The 16358-nt window shown below is 43.6% G+C and overlaps 1 protein-coding gene across 1 annotated transcript in view; it reads right to left on the bottom strand.

Annotated features, from left to right (window-relative positions):
* Nucleotides 1-4203: 4203 nt before the first annotated feature.
* The window catches only part of TEK (TEK receptor tyrosine kinase), a 76804-nt gene continuing 64649 nt past the window's right edge, over nt 4204-16358 (bottom strand). The window contains exons 18-23 of the mRNA XM_053303395.1: nt 14759-14872; nt 13627-13697; nt 11233-11273; nt 7493-7589; nt 5127-5226; nt 4204-4530 (exon numbers count right to left, since the gene is read on the bottom strand). Of these exons, the coding sequence (XP_053159370.1) occupies nt 4456-4530; nt 5127-5226; nt 7493-7589; nt 11233-11273; nt 13627-13697; nt 14759-14872 (498 nt within the window). The 3' untranslated portion in view covers nt 4204-4455. The remainder of the gene's footprint in view (nt 4531-5126; nt 5227-7492; nt 7590-11232; nt 11274-13626; nt 13698-14758; nt 14873-16358) is intronic.

Below are 16358 nucleotides of genomic sequence, written 5' to 3'. Positions count from 1 at the left end.
TTTATTTTTATTTTTTATTTTTTTTACATTCTATATCCTGCCCTTCTTCCATGGAGCCCAGAGCGGTGTACTACATACCCAGATTTTTCCTCACAACAACCCTGTGAAGTAGATTAGGCTGAGAGAGACATGACTGGCCCCAGAGTCACCCAGCACCCGGTCCTAGTCCAGCATTCTAACCACTACACCACGCGAGCTCCGTAGTGCTCACCTCGCCAGATTGTGGGCAAGCTGTCAAAATATGCAGGGTGACAGCCATTGGCCACCATCTTCAAGAGGGCAGGCCGAGCACGGTGGACCACCCACCCTTGGCAGGGCAAGGACATTGAAATCCCTTTAAATGGCATGCAAGCCCTTCTGCCATCGGTTGCACCGCTGCCCTGTCCACCCGCAGCACAGTACCTCCAGTGACTGTTGCTGGTGTCTATCTTGTTTCTTTCTAGATTGTGAGCCCTTTGGGGACAGGGAGCTGCCATCTTATTTATTTATTATTTTTCTCTGTAAAACCGCTTTGGAAACTTGTGTTAAAAAGTGGTATATAAATATTTTGCTGTTTTGTTGTTGTTGTAAGAGCTCCACACCAGAACAGTCTCACACAAGCACAATTGATGGCTACAGGGGGATGCCAAGGGGCACTATTTTCCTGTTACTCCGGGAAGGGATCATGATGACTTCCTAGGAGGAAGTATGTATATGAGGGAGGACAAAGGATCCTGGGGTCTGGTCCACTGTAACCAAGGATGCTCTGACTATGGCCGACTCCAGCTAAGAAGTCCAGGGACACTAAACCACACTCCCGCCCCTGTGTTGGCTTGCTGCACAGGGATTAGCCCTCTCATGAGAGGGCCAGTCCACTGGGGAGGACCAGAGGTTGCAAGACCTTTGCTCCTCCATTGGACTGTGCTCTCATGAGGTCAACCATCCAAATAAAGCCCCCCCTCCACTTGTGTGGGGCCCCTGTTCTCCGTGGTTAATAACAGAACTTCAACACAGCAACCGCCTTCTCTCCAGGCAATGCTTTCATGCTCCAAAATGAGAATTTGCCACACCATGTGTCCGGGCAGTATTGGCTGGGCAGAATAGGGAAACACCGAGACCAGGGATAGATAATCACTCTTTTTCAAATTTCCTGAGTTCAGGCCCACATTGCAGCATATGCAGATCAGTTACCACAGGGAATTGAGGGAGGGAAGCCCCAATTATCAGCAATCCCAGGAAAGTAGGGTCGCCATGCCAGGCAAGAATAAACATGGGTCAGCTCCAATGAGCAGCCGGACTGGCAGACAGCCTGCTTGGACTTCTACTTCATGGTAGTCGCCAAGATAGAGATCTTGCTGATGGAACCCGTCCCCACAGCTTGCTTATGTTGAGGAACCAGGCTGGGTGGCATCTGCCTCCTGGCCTGCATGTGTGTCTCCATGGCCTTTCACTCTCATGAGGGAACAGTCCATGGGAGAAGAGCTATAATCACACATTATTAGCAATTCTGCCCCATCTCCGTGTACCCCTAAAAGGTTCTTCTCATGAGTTGTGAATGGGCCTCTCCATCACTTTCCAATCTCATGAGAGAGCGGTCCACTCCAGAGCAGCATCCAGCCTCATCACGTAGAGGAATCTTTCCTTTCACTGAAGGCAGTGCTGCTTCTGCTGGATATTTCTTTGCATGAGTTAGGCTAGGGAGGGGCTGGGCTCCCATTCCCCAACTTTATTGTACAAAAAATAGAGCAGAGCCATTTAATTCCTGGGTGTAGCTGCCTTTTAAACCTGAGCCCGGGTATCACTGCCCTGCCATATGGCTTTGCAGCAATCTCATTCGGTTGCCCATTTTATGGTGCCACCACTAGGGGTGTGCAATTCGGTATTTTCGGTGTTTCGGTTCGGACCAGAACCAAAACACCCCTGTTCTGTTCCGTGCCTGAATTTTGCTCACCCGAATCACCCCCGATTCGGTTCGGATTCGGATTTACCCGAATCCAAATCTGAATCGATTCGGGTAAGAAAAATGGGTCCTGGGGCCAAAAGAGTGGGGTGGGGTGGTAGTGCCCAATGGGTGGAGGCTACCACCAAAATTTCAGGGGGATTGGGCAAAGGGCCGATTTTTGGTGATTTTTTGGAAGTTTTAGTGTCTTTGGGGCAGATCGGGGGCAAAAATTAGGATCTGGGCCAGAAGAGTGTGGTGGGGTGGTAGTGCCTAGTGGGTGGAGGCTACCACCCCAATTGCAGAGTGATTGGGCAGAGGGCTGATTTTTGGTGAATTTCTGAAGTTTACGTGTTTTTAAGGTTTCCCCCCATTAGGTAGAATGGGGGGTGTATCGCTTCACATCGGGGGGAAAGGGGTGGCCTAGAGCGGTGGGTTGGTGGTAGTGCCGGGTAGGGGCAAGGAAGCTGCCTGAATTTTTTCAAAGGATTTGGGCAGAGTGCTGATTTTTGGTTAATTGTTGAAGTTAATGTCTTTAAGGTTTAGATTCTATGATAGCAAATTAGAGTGGATTCATGGTGTGTCATTGAAAATCTCATTTGCTATCATAGAATCCACACTCAGAATACCTCAGAAACAACAGAACCCTGTACGCCATGGGTTAGAAACCCATGGGGGTGGTTGGCACCCTATGTGCACTACACCACCACTCGCTCTGGGCCATCCCAGCACCCCCCAAGTGCACTTATGGGGCTGCTGAAAGCTCCATTCTATTATAACTTATGAGGAAAAACCTTAAAGACGTGTAAACTTCAACAATTAACCAAAAATCAGCCCGCTGCCCAAATCCTTTGAAAAAATTCAGGTAGCTTCCTTGCCCCTACCCGGCACTACCACCAACTCCACACTGCTCTAGGCCACCCCTTTCCCCCTGACGTGAAGCGATACACCCTCCATTATACTTAATGGGGGGAAACCTTAAAGACGCATAAACTTCAGAAATTCACCAAAAATCAGCCCTCTGCCCAATCACTCTGCAATTGGGGTGGTAGCCTCCACCCATTAGGCACTACCACCCCACCCCACTCTTTTGGCCCAGATCCCACATTATGCCCCCTATCTGCCCCAAAGACACTAAAACTTCAAAAAATCACCAAAAATCAGCCCTTTGCCCAATCCCTCTGCAATTGGGGTGGTAACCTCCACCCATTAGGCACTAACACCCCACCCCACTCTTTTGGCCCCAGGACCTTTTCAATTAAAGTAAAAGGAAAGCAATTTCTGCATTGAAATCAATGGAGACAAAAGCGGGAAATTCAAAGAGACATCAAACTGAAAACGGAAGGGGAAGAAGAAGACAAGGCTGGCACTTTTCTAGGGCACAAAAAGGAGACCCCAAAAATTCGGACCTGAAACAGGGGTGATTCGTTTCGGGTCCGAAAATTATTGGGTCTCATCATGGGTGATTCGGTTCGGCTCCGAATCACCCGAAATTGGTCGTTTCGGGCACAGATCGTTCTGTGCCCGAAATGTTTTGCACATCCCTGGCCACCACACCTGCATGTGCTTGTGAACATTCTTCTTCATTGATTCATTTTTGGAGAGGAAAACACATTGTGCCTGTCTTGCCATCCTGCCCCCTTTTTCTTCTGCTTGCCCGAAGGGGGGAACAAAAGACTCAGTGGGAAGTGGACATCCCCCCCCCATTTGACAGGCTTAGAAACTTGGGATGGGATGTGGCAGTATCCCTGTTGCTGGGCAATGGCTTGAGTAGCTTGGAGATGGGGCGGAGCAGGTGCTCAAAGAGATGACCATTGAGAAGTGCGGCAGGCATGGAGCGGGTGCGTTCCTGGGTGGGTCTGGGCCACCCTCTCTACGATTTCAGTTCCAGAAACAGCACGAAACCATGGTTATGATGGTGTCCGCATTTGGACATAATGCTGCCACCCCCTAAACCTCAGGTTGGAATGGCTACAAACCGAAGGTTCAATTTGGAGTTTGGTGAGGAAAACTGCAGGTCACTTTTGCTGCGAAACCACGGTTTCATACATTTGGACGTACTGGAATTCCAACCACTGCCCCATTTAACTCCAGTTTGCCGTTATGTGCAAATGGGGTGAGAATCAGTACACTAAACCCAATTTTCTTGGTGGAAAGTACACAATTCTCTATGAAATGTAAAACATTTTACATTTCATTTCTTTTCTCCTTCCAAATAGTGCATGTTTGTGAGTGTGTGTATATATAAATATATATATATATAAAGAGAAACAAGGAGATAAAGATACAGAGATTGAGATAGATATATATGCACACGCACACATATACACACACAAATACACACACATATATACATACACATTCCTAAAGGATATGGAAGAGACCTCGCATTAAGGTACACTCAAAAGGTATGTGAAGTTAGAACGTATCATACAGAAAGCACTGCATGCCATTTTATACATCACAGCATGTTCTGTGTCCTAGAAGATCAAGGTCTTAGGTTGTTTAAACTGATAAATAACTGAAGCTCTTCCATCTTAAGCAGCTTCTTCAGCAGAACAGTCAATGCCTGCGTAGGTGAACTTCTCATACAGGGTTGTATTCACATATGTCTGGAAGTACAATATACAAGAATAAGCGTAATATATTTGTGGAGAGGGAGGGGCAAGTAGAGCTGATGAATATTTTTCTGATATCCAGCATTGACTCTTTCCCAATAGCTATACAGAACACTGAATCTAATTATTTAGGTCTACTTCTGTCCTTTTTCCTCCTGCTCAACTCTTCTAAAAAAGAAAATGGTGGTACTGCTGCTGGTGTGTGATCTTCCTAATTCAGACATGATGCACCAGTCAAAGGCCAGGTTTAAATCATCCAAGAAGTTACCTTTAAAACCGTGGCATCTTATTTACATACCCTAAGAGCCATGCCAGAGGCATCCAAATGTATGTGAACCTACTTCCCAACGTGTAATCATGGCAGGGTAGAAACTTGTGAGATTTTCATGCATGACACTCACTAAGTGCCCATGTGACCCAAGCTACTCACTTGATGTGGAATAACTACTGGGCTGGCTACCAGTGTGGCATTGGAGCTGACCACTGGGAACAGTTTGCAGTTGCAACCATGCCACGAAAGCAACGCATGAGGTGGGGTTGGGCAATGTCCCTTTGAACTCAAGTTGACAAACACATTTGTTCATTTTTACCTTTCTTTCTTCCAACATCCTGTTCAATGATACAAGTATCTGAGCAAATGATGGCCTCTCATAAGGCTTTTCTTTCCAGCATTGTCTCATTAGGTCATAACTGAAGAATAAAAAGAAAGAGGAAATATTAGACATCGCAGCTTATGTATGAAGACACAATAGGCAGCCTGGATTTTAAAGCTGAGTTATTAAGCAGGCTCTGGTGATCTGTGGAATCTTAAGCATGAAATCCAATCCTTTCTTAAAGCAGATAAAGCCACCCTGTTCCCTCTAATGGCTTCAGTAGCCATCCTCTCTGACACCTCTGAAGAAGAAACACAAGTGCCAAATGTATAATCCATTAGAAAGCTTTGCTGTATAAAACCTACGGAAATGGATGGGCAAATGAATGGGGCTTAAGTAGAAGAACTATGTGACAGATTGTGCCTCCCCACCGCTCAGGAATCCTTCTTGACCCAAATGGGACAGTATCAAAACATCATACCAACTGCATATTCTTTATCACTGCCTCCACTACTTCCCCCTTCCTCTGTTGTTTTCCTTGTGTTGATTTTACATTGTGGATCCCTTGGGCTGGGGACCTAACTTCTAATTCTTTGTGAGGTATGATGCACAAAGATGGTGCTATATTAAGGGGCACCGGAGGGCCCCTTTAGTTAAGGCAAGTAGCCAAAAATAAATTAAAAAAATTCCACCACCTCAAAATTGTATTGCTTAAAAACATGAAGACTGTTGAGCTAATCACTTGAAACCAGCTGTGCATGATCTACTGGATTAGTTATACAAATATGCCAAGTTTCAAAAAGATTAAAAAATGCCACAGCTACAGCAAGTTAAATAGTTCTGAAGAATTGACACTATGGCCATTTTGTTGTTGTTGTCGTCAGAAATGCTATCCAGGCATATCATAGCATAGATTTCTCCCAATTTTTGATTTAAAAAAATGACTGATGTAATCTGTTCAGGTTTGTCTAGGGAGGCCATTCTTTGTTGTTCTGATGACGTTTGGAGCCACAGTTCAAAAGTTATTAAGGTTTTCCTGCCCCATTGCAGTCTGTACGTGCTGGCAAAGTTATACTGAGTGTGTCTGGTTTGACAATGAAGCCAAAGTTTGCCAGTACTCTGCGAGTGGCAGAGGGAGACAGCTAGTGGATTATATTGCAAGTGCAATGCCTATTCTATTAGTTATGGAATGTGAACTCTTGGGGAAGAGCAGGAACGGAGACATGGCCTGGACCGTTGTGGAAAGCCAGGTGGCTAGTTGGAGCAATGTGAAGGAGGAGCAGTGTGGGGGGTTACTTCTGAATCTGCCTGCCCTGGATTGCTGCATCCTTTCCTTCCCCCTCAACCAGCCCCTCGTCTCTGTCAGGCAGAGAGTGACTCCCTCGTTGTAGAGTCCTGTTGCCCACCCCCCACTGTCAGAAGGCCTCTGCAGTAAGAGGGTCCTCCCAGTGACTTCAATGGAGTGAGCCACTTTTAATTACACCTATTTTATTTTTATAACACACTGACGTAATCTCAGTGAAGTGTAGCCTATGCACTGCCACTTAATGGCGCAGCGGGGAAATGACCTGAGCAGCAAGCCAGAGGTTGCCGGTTTGAATCCCTGCTGGTATGTTTCCCACACACGGGCAGCAGCAATATAGGAAGGTGTTGAAACAACAATAACAAATATTTATATACTGCTTTTCAACAAAAGGTTCCAAAGCGGTTTACATAGAGAAATAATAAATAAATAAGATGGATCTCTGTCCCCAAAGGGCTCACAATCTAAAAATAAATATGATAGACACCAGCCACAGTCACTGGAAGTACTGTGCTGGAGGTGGATAGGGCCAATTACTCTCCCCCTAGAGAATCACCACATTTAAAAGGTGCCTCTTTGCCCAGTTAGCAGGGGTTAAGGCTTCATCTCATACTGCATGGGAGGAGGCACTGGTAAACCCCTCCTGTATTCTACCAAAGACAACCACAGGGCTCTGTGGTTGCCAGGAGTAGACACCGACTCGATGGCACACTTTACTTTACTGCCTATTTACAAAGCTCATCTTATCCCGTAGTTCCCAACTTGCTAACTTCTCTTTCCTAGAGAGATTGTGGGGAGTGGGTGGGGCAGGGTGGAGGGAGAATCTTTGTTTTTACAGTGGGAAACCTCCATAGGTCAGTGCTCTTCACTTGTCTAGGGAGAAACATTCTAGATTTTCCCTTCTTGATAGACAGAAACTTTCTTCTGCGTTCCTAACAAACTATTGTTTCAACACATGGCCCCCATTCAAGTGTACTGATGTTACAGATCTATACAGTGTCATCAGCTAAAAGGGGTACAGGGAAGAAGCCATTAGCTTAGCAAGAGATGAATTACTTACACCTCATCATCACAGTTGAGAGGCTTCTCCAGTCTGTACCCTTGAGGCAATTTCTCATACAGCTCTGCACAAGTCATCCCGCAGTATGGTGTTCCACCTAGAACAGAGGATTTAACAGTATCCTAAAGATGCTTGTGTGTGTGTATGTTTTGTTTGTTTTGTTTTTGCTTGCACAGAGCTACAACTGACAGTGGGCTTGATTGCCTTCTAAAAGCAACCAAGTAAATTGTTCATAAAATATCAACTGCCTGACTCAAGGTAGATAATTACCCTAAGTCAGGCAAGCAAAACTAGCCCAATCCGCCAGGGACCCCTTCCTAGGACTGCAAAACAAGGTTGTCAAAAACTGGCGGGCCAAATACGTGGGCAGTGGACTGTATTTGGTTTGGTAGGTGACAAGTTGTGCAGACTTGTTCCAATTAAAAGGAGGAATAATTGTTTTGTTGAAACTTCCAGCAATATATGTACGTAAGTCCAAGTTTCTATTTAACCTAGGTGAAATGGAACTCCCATGTTGCCAAGTATAGCTTTAAAAGTAATGAATCTGATCTCTAAAATCATATTTGGCACAATAAACAAACAAACAAACAAATAAATGAAATTCATAGAGTTAACAGGGGGGAAAGATTAGGTTCTTCTGTGTTTAAGGATGCAGCTCAGTGCTTTTAAAGTCAAGGAGAGTTTTTCCTTTGATTGTAAAAGTGCTGGGTTGGAACTTTACATCAGGATCTCTCAATATTGTGTAGCTAGAGTGTACACTCAGTGGTACTTTAGTTTTCTGTTGCATGATGATCAATAGGCTAGCCTCATGTCTGAAACTGAGAGGAGTCTCAGATGTAGTTTGTGATATGGCATGGGTTTTTTGTGGGGATGGGGCAATGCTGCTGATCAAAGAGGAAAGCAAAACATTTCACTGAGGCCACACAGGCCTTTGGGCTCCCCTAATGTAGCTGTTTGGCTCCTCAACAAAAGAACTGTGCAGCCCTCAGGCATATTTTCAAGTGGCACAGAGGGAGTCCTGGGGAAAGGGAGCTCATCAAAAATTGCCCCTTCCCTGGTGCATCAGTGCAGTTAGTGTTGGAATTTTCCCCAACACTAAGGCTGCTTGCTGGGCAAGGCTGCTCATGTGGAGCGCCAGGATCTGTGAAGATCCCAGTGCTCCCATCCAGCCTAATCCTAATTCTTAGCCCAGTTCTCAGCAGAGGTTAAAAGTGCGAACTAGCCCTTAACCCAGTTGCCAGGATCATATTTTTCCTCGGGTTGCATGCAGCCCGAGCAGACACAGAGACGGGTGCCTAGAGCACCAGTCTAATGGGGAAATCTCCCAATGCACTACGCTCAGCACACTGTGCATTGTAGGATTCCTGGAGGCCAGGATGCATCACCCTGGCCTCCAGAGATCCACACCGCTTGGGATAGTTTGGGAACTCAGTCCACAGAACATTTATGACATCATCTGGAGGAGAAGGTGAGTTGGACTCTGAAACATTGGGTTATGGGCCAAGTTGTGAAGCAATAAGTTGTGAAATAAAGAGTTTGTAGGCAAGAGAGCTAGACAAGATGACTACTTTTGCATATGTGGGGAGGCATCCCACTGTTGAACTGCGCAATGAAACCAAATACAGAAAATGGTCCTTCAGGGTGAAGATGTTGCTGAATACTCTTGGACTATTTTGTGTTCTGGAGGAACAAAGACCAAAAGAGAATGAAGAAAAACAGCAAGAATGGGATTCTGCAAACAAGCAAGCCATGAGACCATTAGTGATCGTACAGAAGACAAAAATACATAAAGAGAGATGTGGGAAAGATTGAAGTTGGTCTTTCAACAAAGAACCATCAATAGGCAAGATCTGCAAGTTAAAGAAAATGTTACTTTAAGTTTTGTGCATGAGCATATGCATGAATTTAATTTGAAAAGGCAAACAGAAAGGGAGGAATCAGTTAAAAATAAAGCCTCCAAAGTTGCTGATGGTAGGCAATGTGGAAGCAACTTGCATTTAAAGAATGCATGTCCTAATAAGAAGGAAGGAAATTATTCTCACAGAGAAAAGGGAATAAAAGTTATTCCCTGCTAACTTGGCAAAGAGGCACCTTTTAATGTGGTGATTCTCTATTTAGCGGGGGAGAGTAACTGGCCGTATCCAGCCCCAGCACAGTACCTCCAGTGACTGTTGCTGGTGTCTGTCTTATGTTTCTTTTTAGATTGTGAGCCATCTGGGGACAGGGATCCATCTTATTTATTTGTTATTTCTCTGTGTAAACCACCCTGAGCCATTTTTGGAAGGGCGGTATAGAAATTGAATTAATAATAATAATAATAATGAGAAGAAGAAGAAGAAGAAGAAGAAGAAGAAGAAGAAGAAGAAGAAGAAGAAGAAGAAGAAGAAGAAGACTAAATTCCAGAAAAGGTGACTAACAAACAAACTTGACTATGCAAAAGTGCAAGCAATGAAAATAATGCTGAGAATGATGAAAAATTGTGCGCTGCGACAGAAATCATCTGCAGGGTTGATGCAAGTCAAAGTAGAAACAAAATTATATTTTGATAGAGGAGCTACTTCACATTTCTTCAATAATTTGCAAGATTTCTCTGAAATAGGCATGAAACATAAAAGTCCTATATACCTTGCTAATGGGCAGAATATTTTTGTAGAAGGAAAAAAGACAGTTTATCTGAAGTATAATCTTGGTGCAAATAGAGTGAATGAAGTGTGTAGTCCATTTGATTTACAGTGATATTTGTGAGCCCTTTCCAGGAAAAACTCCTGGAAATAAACTCTATTTCCTCTCATAGATGCTTTCTCTGCTATATTTACACTTACCTACTAAAAGAGGAAAATGAGGTGTTTCCAAAACTTAAAGAATATGTGGCTTGAGTAAGCGACAAGTTCAGAAGAAAACGGAAGACTTTTGTGAACTGATAATAGTGGGAATATTGCGAGAACAAGGAATTAAACATGAGAGAAGAATGAGGAATTAAACATGAGAGAATGATACTTTATACTCCAGAGTAAACTGGAGTGGCAGAGAGAAAGAACAGAACTTTGATAGAAATGTCCAGAAGTATGCTTCTTGACTCTGATCTGGAAAAACATTCTGGAGAGATGCTGTTATGACTGCAACTTATTTGCAGAGTAGACTTCCAACTAAAACTAAAGGAGTAACACCTTTTGAATTGTGGAATGGGACAGAACCTAACTGAAAGCATATTAGAATTTTTTATGTAAAGCATATACATCTATTCCTAAAGAACTAAGAAGAAAATTAGATTGCAGAATTGAAGAAGGAATATGCACGGAATAGCAAAAACACTTGATGCATAGCAGCTAATGGCGCCTCCATGTTCAGAGGCAGTTTCTGTCTGAATATCAGTACTGGGAGGGCAGGTGCCTTCATGCCCTACTTGTAGGTTTCCCAGGAGCAACTGGCTGGCTATTTTTGTGTGCTAGACAGTGTTCTCTCTAATTGTTTTCATCTTTGTGCAGAATGAGATATCTTCTGGGTGGGAGTATCAAGGCAGTGTGTGCCCACATGCATTCAGAATGGGGCCTTCCTGATTCAACCTGAGTGGGATCTAACTGAGCAGACATTCAAAAAGCTTGTGAGCGCAGGCATGTGTGCATGTCTTAGAGGGAACACTGGTGCTAGATTATATGGACCCTTGGTCTGAGCCATCAGAATTCTTCTTATATGTTCTTACATTCTCAACAGAAATAAAAATTCTAAAAATGTATACTCACCTAAGCTGACTATTTCCCATAATAACATACCATATGACCACCTGCAAATGGGATAAAAGAACACCAAAATGCCTTAACATTAATTGCATCTGGAAGGACTGTGTGGATTACTAGACATTTTCTAAACGATAGCTGATATCAGACCAAACTTACCCAGCAGACTTGGGTAACTTGTTTTTGCATTATAACCCTGGCTTCTGGCCATTGTGACAAGGGACAATTGTAATCCAAAAACAATTTACCCAGGACTTACACTGTAGTACATTTTGCCCTGTTTCTTTCACTTTTGTCTGGAAAAGAAATAAACTATCATATGGTTTAAAAAACAGAGAACATATTATTTTCAATTATGCTTTTGTGTACTCATTTATTCTAAAAAGAAATAAAGGATATCACCTCTCTAATAAGGATGCACTACTGCCTAATCCCTCCTTCAGTTGTACTAAAGCAGTTAACTTTGCCTTATTTGAGGTACTCTTTCTGTATACTGATGCAGATAAATACATGACTGTTAAAACTCTTCTAGTGCTATGAAAACCTTGGGAAACTGTTTGGGTCAGTATGAGGGCTGGCAAATTGAAACAACATTGGGCACCTTTAAATTCCTTTGCTTTCAGGAGTTCTAAGGATCTGCTTCAGTCAATGGATGCATTAAAGAGGCTGAATCATGCTTCTTATTTTTGCATCCACAACATATCTGTCTTGCTCCACATAGCTACATGCTCAAATACATGCACTGGTTGTGCACAAGAGGTTCAGAACAACTTGTAGCACTTGCATAATAACCCTATGTTAGAGACCATTTTTGGAGTTCCATCTTTCACAGGTCTGTGTTAACATGCGTTTGTACTTCAGACAACACATTTCTCCACATGCAAAAATGTAAATCTCAAAAGAAATCCATTTAGCCTGCTCAGAAACAATAATGTGAGCATTTCCCCCCCAATGCGTACATTTTAAAACACTTGGTAAGAGTCAGATTTTTCTATTTCTTAAAACAAATAGTTGTGTCCCACTGAAAGCAAGGAACTTACAATAATCATGATTAATTTATTCTGTTGGTTTCCATGGTATTTAATCAGAACCAATCTTAGTGGGATTATATCTTGTGTTAATAAATAGATATGAATAAATAATAGATGCCAGTCGCGCGTGTGTGTGTGTGTGTGAAATATGACATGAGATTTGACAGAGTTTGTACAGAGAATTCTGTACTGAAAGTCCTAGTGAAATTTTAATACATGTATTTATTCCTTGTATGTATAAACTGCTTAATCAACCGGAGTTGTTGAAGCAGTTAAATCAAATATAAATATCTTTTAAAACACCAAAACCCAGAAGTGATATAAAAGCAGTAGTTCTGTGCTTCCAGGAGGGATTATTTCTGTTATTCCACCATGCTCAGTGGACCTTGTTTGTCTATTTGCTTGTTTCTTCCAGTTCTGCCCTCCTTCTGAATTACTTCCTTGTTCTTATTGCCTGCCTGCTTGTGAATCATTAGGTGTTAGGTCTGTAACCCTGACCTGTGAAATCTTAGGACCAAACTTCATGGTTCAGTTAAGCGCATGGTTTGCCCCCTCCCTCCATCTGTCCCCCCCCCCCACGCTGTATATCAGCTGCTCTGATTAGAAATAGGACTGTGGCTTGGGGAAGAAAGTTGCTTTTAATCTTTTGGTCCCCCACAGTGGATTCTAATCTAGATCCAGGGGCTGCTATTTGTCCTAGAAGGGAAGTTCTCATGGGCACCAATGGTAGCTTTGTCTGGGGGGACTGTGGTGGCTATTCCTGATCATGGTTGGGTGGGGGCCAGTGTTGCCTATAACAGAGATTCCCAGATGGTCGACTACAACTCCCATAATCCCCAGCCAAAGGCCATTGCAGCTGAGGATGCTGGGAGTTTCAGTCAACAATATCTGGCTGGCAATCCCTGTTACAGGGAACATTGGTGAAGGCTTCAGCTGCTATATACCGTTTATTATAAAAAGTGTATGTTCAATTACAGCCATATACAGCTACTATATACGGTTACGGCTGCCACCAGTTTGTTTGGTGGCTAGGCAAGAGCAGACCTTCTCTGTGGCTGCCCCAGGGCGTTGGAATGTGCTCTCAGTCAATATATAAGTGTTCCCCCATCTCTGACTGCCTTTAAAAAAATCACTCGACACACCTGTTCTTCTCAGGCCTTTTGCTAAAGCTATTTTTAAAATGTTTTTGTTAAAACTATTTTTAAATTTTTATGCTTTTAACATTGTTTTAATTGAGTTTTATTTATTGTTTTAGGTTGTTAGGCAGTTTATAAATATAACAAACAAACTTAGGAACAACAATGACAGGGTCAAATCACTACATAAATGGGGGGGGAAGAGTTAGACAGCTATAAAAACTTTCACTTACACATCACTGTTTGTGGTATACACACTGTAGTTTAGGGACTCAATTGCCATCCATCGCACTGGAAGTCTCCCCTAAAATGCCGAGAATAGAATTAAGTGACAGCTTTCCTCTCCCTGGGCATATGAGCTGTGATGCACTCTCCGAATTCTCTAACCCAGAATAGTTTTCCAATTAATTTTGACAGGGGTGGGGAGATAGAGAAAGAGAGCACTCATTTGAGTAGGTGGATTGCCTTTCGCCATTGAAATGAATGAAAAACTCCCACCCCCCAACTCTGCCTGCTCAAGATAGCTGGATGTGCACCTTAGTGGCACTCATGCCAGACTGAACATCTGCAATCTGCCATTTTGACCTTCTTTATTTTTAAAACTCCTAGCATTTGAAATTTTGTTGCCTGAAACAGCTGGTCATCCTAACTCACAACAGGTAAAATCTATAAACCACTAAACTAGGTAAGTTCTTACCGAAGATGGTTTATACCCCAGACCTAAATAACTGACTTTAAAATATGTCCAATTGGTTTTAATAGAGTTTACTTACAAGTATGCTTGAGATTGCAGCCTTTGCTCTAACACAGTTGTGATATAAGTTGTGCCATTTGTAGAAAATCTAATGTTTACCAGTAGAATTACAGATAACTAGCTGAACCGGTGCACAGCATCTGCGCCGCTAGTCTCTCCTCGCTGCTTCCCCCCTCCCTTCCACCCAGTCTGCTCCCCGTCATTTTCGCCCACTGGTCTCCTCCTCCTCTGCCGCTCTCCCCCCTCCCAGCCCCCATGCCTGCCACAACAGCCCCAGTTGCTGCACCACCGCCCACCCAGCCAGGCTCCTCTCGGAGGTGCAGCTGAGCCTCCCTCCGCTTTCTCTCCTCTAGCCACCCTTGCCAGCCGCCACCAGCCGCCGGTTTGGCACCCCCTCACCCTCAGGCTCCCCCTCCAGGCTCCTCCAACCCCCAACCAACATTTCCCTCAGGCCCGAACTCTTGCAGCATGTCACGAGAGTTCCGCCGCCAAATCCTGGGCATGCATGCTGGCTAAGAGAAATATATAGATGTCATAGTTCAGTTGGGTGTATCTGGACAAGAAAAAAAGTTGACACCTTCCAAGTGCATGGTGTGGAAGGGTGTCCTTACCATGGTCTTTTTAACATACACTTCTTGGCCTCTAGACAATCCAAAATCTGCTATTTTTGCAACATAGTTTTCTCCAACCAAGATATTTCTTGCTGCCAGATCCCGGTGGATAAACTAAAGGAACCAGAAATGCTCACTGTAAGTCCTGGATCTGAAGTTCTGTCTTATTTTTAATACAGTTACATTTTGCAAAATCACAAAAATCAGTACAACAAAAATGTTTTATGTAATAATATAGACAACATTAGCATTTAGCATATGTTACTATGGAGCAAGCTAAGAAAGGAAGAAAACAGCAACTATAATGTCAAGTACAAAAAATATAAATTATCTCCTATTTCAGGAATCTAGGGCTCATCTTTCCATTCCATGAATAAAAACAAGAACTAGTGTGATCCAGGACATGAGTCTGAGATGTTTGATTCTAAAAGTTCAGTCCTAAACTAACTAAGGGGCTTTGGGCAGAATTCACAGCTACCATACACCTCATTTCCCCTCGAAATTTCCTTGTTTCCTTGAAAAAGAGGAAATGTCCTTGAGGAAAGCCAATATGTATGGATTTCTCTGGCATGGGATGCCAGGTCTACCTGTGCAGGAGGCCCTGGGTAGACCTAGCTTCTGTCACTCCAGTGGCCAGGTAGGAGGGTGGGGGGCAAGGTGCTTCCTTGCCAAAAACAATGGGTGTACCCAACTGCCCAGTGAGGAGAGGTCTACCACCATTTTTGGCCCACTCAAGTTAATTGGTTGATCTGACCTTTGTCACACCAGCAGCTAGGTCTATTGCTGCCACTGCCACGTCCCCATTCAAGTCAATTGGTAGACCTGGCCTCCATACTTTTCAGTGTTTTTTTTTTTAAGGGCAGTGGGAAGGCTGTCCTCGCTTTCAAGTTGAAAATATGGCAGCCATAACTTGGTGGTATTACTAGATTTGCAATCCAGGGATTCCTTGTGTACCTTTAAATTTGCTGTTGAATCAATAGATAAGGTAGTGGTGCCTTCTCCTCTCTCTCTCCTCTTGCTCTTTGCATCTCCTTACCTTCCTCTTTGCTAACTTGTTATGCATCACATCAGGAGTCCTCACTATAGCAGGCAAGTGACAGGAGGAGAAGTAAACACAGAAAAGGAGAAAAACAGGCAGGAGAAGCTGCTACTAACTTATCTCCTGACTGAGCAGCAAAATTACTGCTACAGGAGAGGGAATCTCCAGGTTGCAATTTGACTGTTGCAAAGGTTGACAAAGAAGACTGACAGGTAATTTCCCACACAGGGAAATATATTTTTAATGCACTGTGGGGGAGGAGCATGTTTTGCCTGATCATCCCTTTCCTCTGCAGCCCTCTGTGCCTCCCAGAAAGGTTTCTGAGGGTTGTGGGGCCCTCAGGGATGCATTTTCAGGATGCAAAGGTGGCAGCAGAAAAAAGGCAGGGATTAATGAAGGTTTAGAAAAGAGATATATGCGGCTGGCCCTGTCTGGAAGCAGTACCTAATAAACTGGAGCTGTTTCCCTCTAATCCCTGAGGCATAAGCCATCTCTGTAACTGGTCAGCAGTGGTGAGGGAAATTCATTGTGAACCTACTGAGGGGCATTTTGATATTTGTA

The sequence above is a fragment of the Hemicordylus capensis genome, chromosome 2 (genome assembly GCF_027244095.1).
Source record: "Hemicordylus capensis ecotype Gifberg chromosome 2, rHemCap1.1.pri, whole genome shotgun sequence".
Taxonomy (NCBI): Eukaryota; Metazoa; Chordata; class Lepidosauria; order Squamata; family Cordylidae; genus Hemicordylus; species Hemicordylus capensis.
Note: the sequence above shows the minus strand (reverse complement) of the source record. Positions and strands in the feature narration are given on the sequence as shown.